The sequence below is a fragment of the Plectropomus leopardus genome, unplaced genomic scaffold (genome assembly GCF_008729295.1).
Source record: "Plectropomus leopardus isolate mb unplaced genomic scaffold, YSFRI_Pleo_2.0 unplaced_scaffold21699, whole genome shotgun sequence".
Classification (NCBI taxonomy): Eukaryota; Metazoa; Chordata; class Actinopteri; order Perciformes; family Serranidae; genus Plectropomus; species Plectropomus leopardus.
Genome location: NW_024623492.1, coordinates 1 through 1,452, shown reverse-complemented (window position 1 = coordinate 1,452; position 1,452 = coordinate 1). Strand labels below are relative to the sequence as shown.

The following is a 1,452-nucleotide window of genomic DNA, read 5'->3' as shown; positions in this document are numbered from 1 at the left end:
GAGGAACAACCAGCAGCCGAGTAGTATGATTTTTAATCATATAAATCATTAATATGGCAAATACAAATTAAATTTTTTGGTAGCCTACTAGAATATACAATATATATGCTTTTTCAGTCCACTAGATATTCATTTTATTTACTTCCTTCTATATTTGGTTTTTTTTCTCTTTATTTTGTTTGTGAGATTATAGTCATCATGTGTGTATTATACACACACATACATATATAAACATATACTTAAAAGCCCTCTGAGGTGAAATTTGATTTGTGAATAAAATGAAAACAACAAAAATTTGACTTGTTTTTTGTTTCCTTATTTATTTGATTTTTCTTTTAAAGCAGATGATGAGAAAAAATCTTTTTTTTCAATATTTAGTTTATGCAAACAAATACATAAACAAACTTCCCACTCATTTTATTATTTTTTTTAGTTCGCCAAATAGAATTAAATAAGTGAATGACCGAATGATACATGGACCTTGTCCAATACGCTTAATATGAAAAGCTTATCTTAACAAAACACAAAGCAGAAAAAGATGCTTTGAGTAATTTTGAATTATCGATTTCCCACTGTTTAAGAGCAATGATGTCATTTTCAATAAAGTTTGTTGATGAACTATAAAATACCCTGTTTCCATTACATATCATTGTTACAAGTATTTGATAACAATGAACACTGAAATTTCATCATTGCAATATTATATATATTTCCATAATGTTTTACATGTGGGATCCACTTGTTCTTCATCACCTTATTGGCACAGCAGAAGTCTTCTCCTGCAAATGTGTTTTTCACTGGTTTGACACGTTTTTCTCTCTTTTTCAAAACACCAAACTAGATTAACTCTGTGAAACTAAATTAAATACTGTAATGACTGGTTAAAAAAAGTATATAATAGGACCACTGATTTTGTTGTTTTATCGTCTTTTGTTGCATGTTTTTATGTTTGTGTTTTTTAAGTTGCGCACAAAATGCGGCAATTTAGTCAGTGACTTTTAGTTTAAGCCTGTTTTAAGACCTTCTGAGGGGACAAAATAACTTGAACTGGTCCACAGTTTCCGTGTTAAACTCCTGTCAGTGTCTCTCACATGCTCATCAATAGAGTAGGACTGTCCCTCTGAAAGCTTGTTGGGACGGTATGTGTCCCCGTCACTGACGTCATATCCCACGATCATCTCCGCAGCTGGAAAAACACTCAGGTTCCCCACGTGGTCTGAATGTCCGTGAGTCCCCACGACCACGTTAACGTCCCCCGGTTCAAGACCTCTCTCTTTCAGCGTCCTTAGGAGAAAGTCCCGGTCCCACGGCCCTCCGGTGTCCACCAGGACAGTCCTGGGTCCTGTGATGAGGGTGATGGTCCCGTCGGCTCTGAATGTCCCGTCGCTCTGAGGGACACAGTACCCGGCTTTCAGGACGGACACCGAGTACGGCTGGCCGGGGAAGTCCAGC

The 1,452-nt window shown here is 36.7% G+C and overlaps 1 protein-coding gene across 1 annotated transcript; it reads right to left on the bottom strand.

The window, feature by feature from the left end:
- Nucleotides 1-412: 412 nt before the first annotated feature.
- Nucleotides 413-1,448, bottom strand: mblac1 (metallo-beta-lactamase domain containing 1; the record flags this gene model as incomplete). Its single annotated transcript, XM_042515928.1, has 1 exon — nucleotides 413-1,448. A coding segment is annotated over one exon (450 nt), but the record flags the coding sequence as incomplete, so codon positions are not given.
- Between the last annotated feature and the right edge of the window lie 4 nt (nucleotides 1,449-1,452).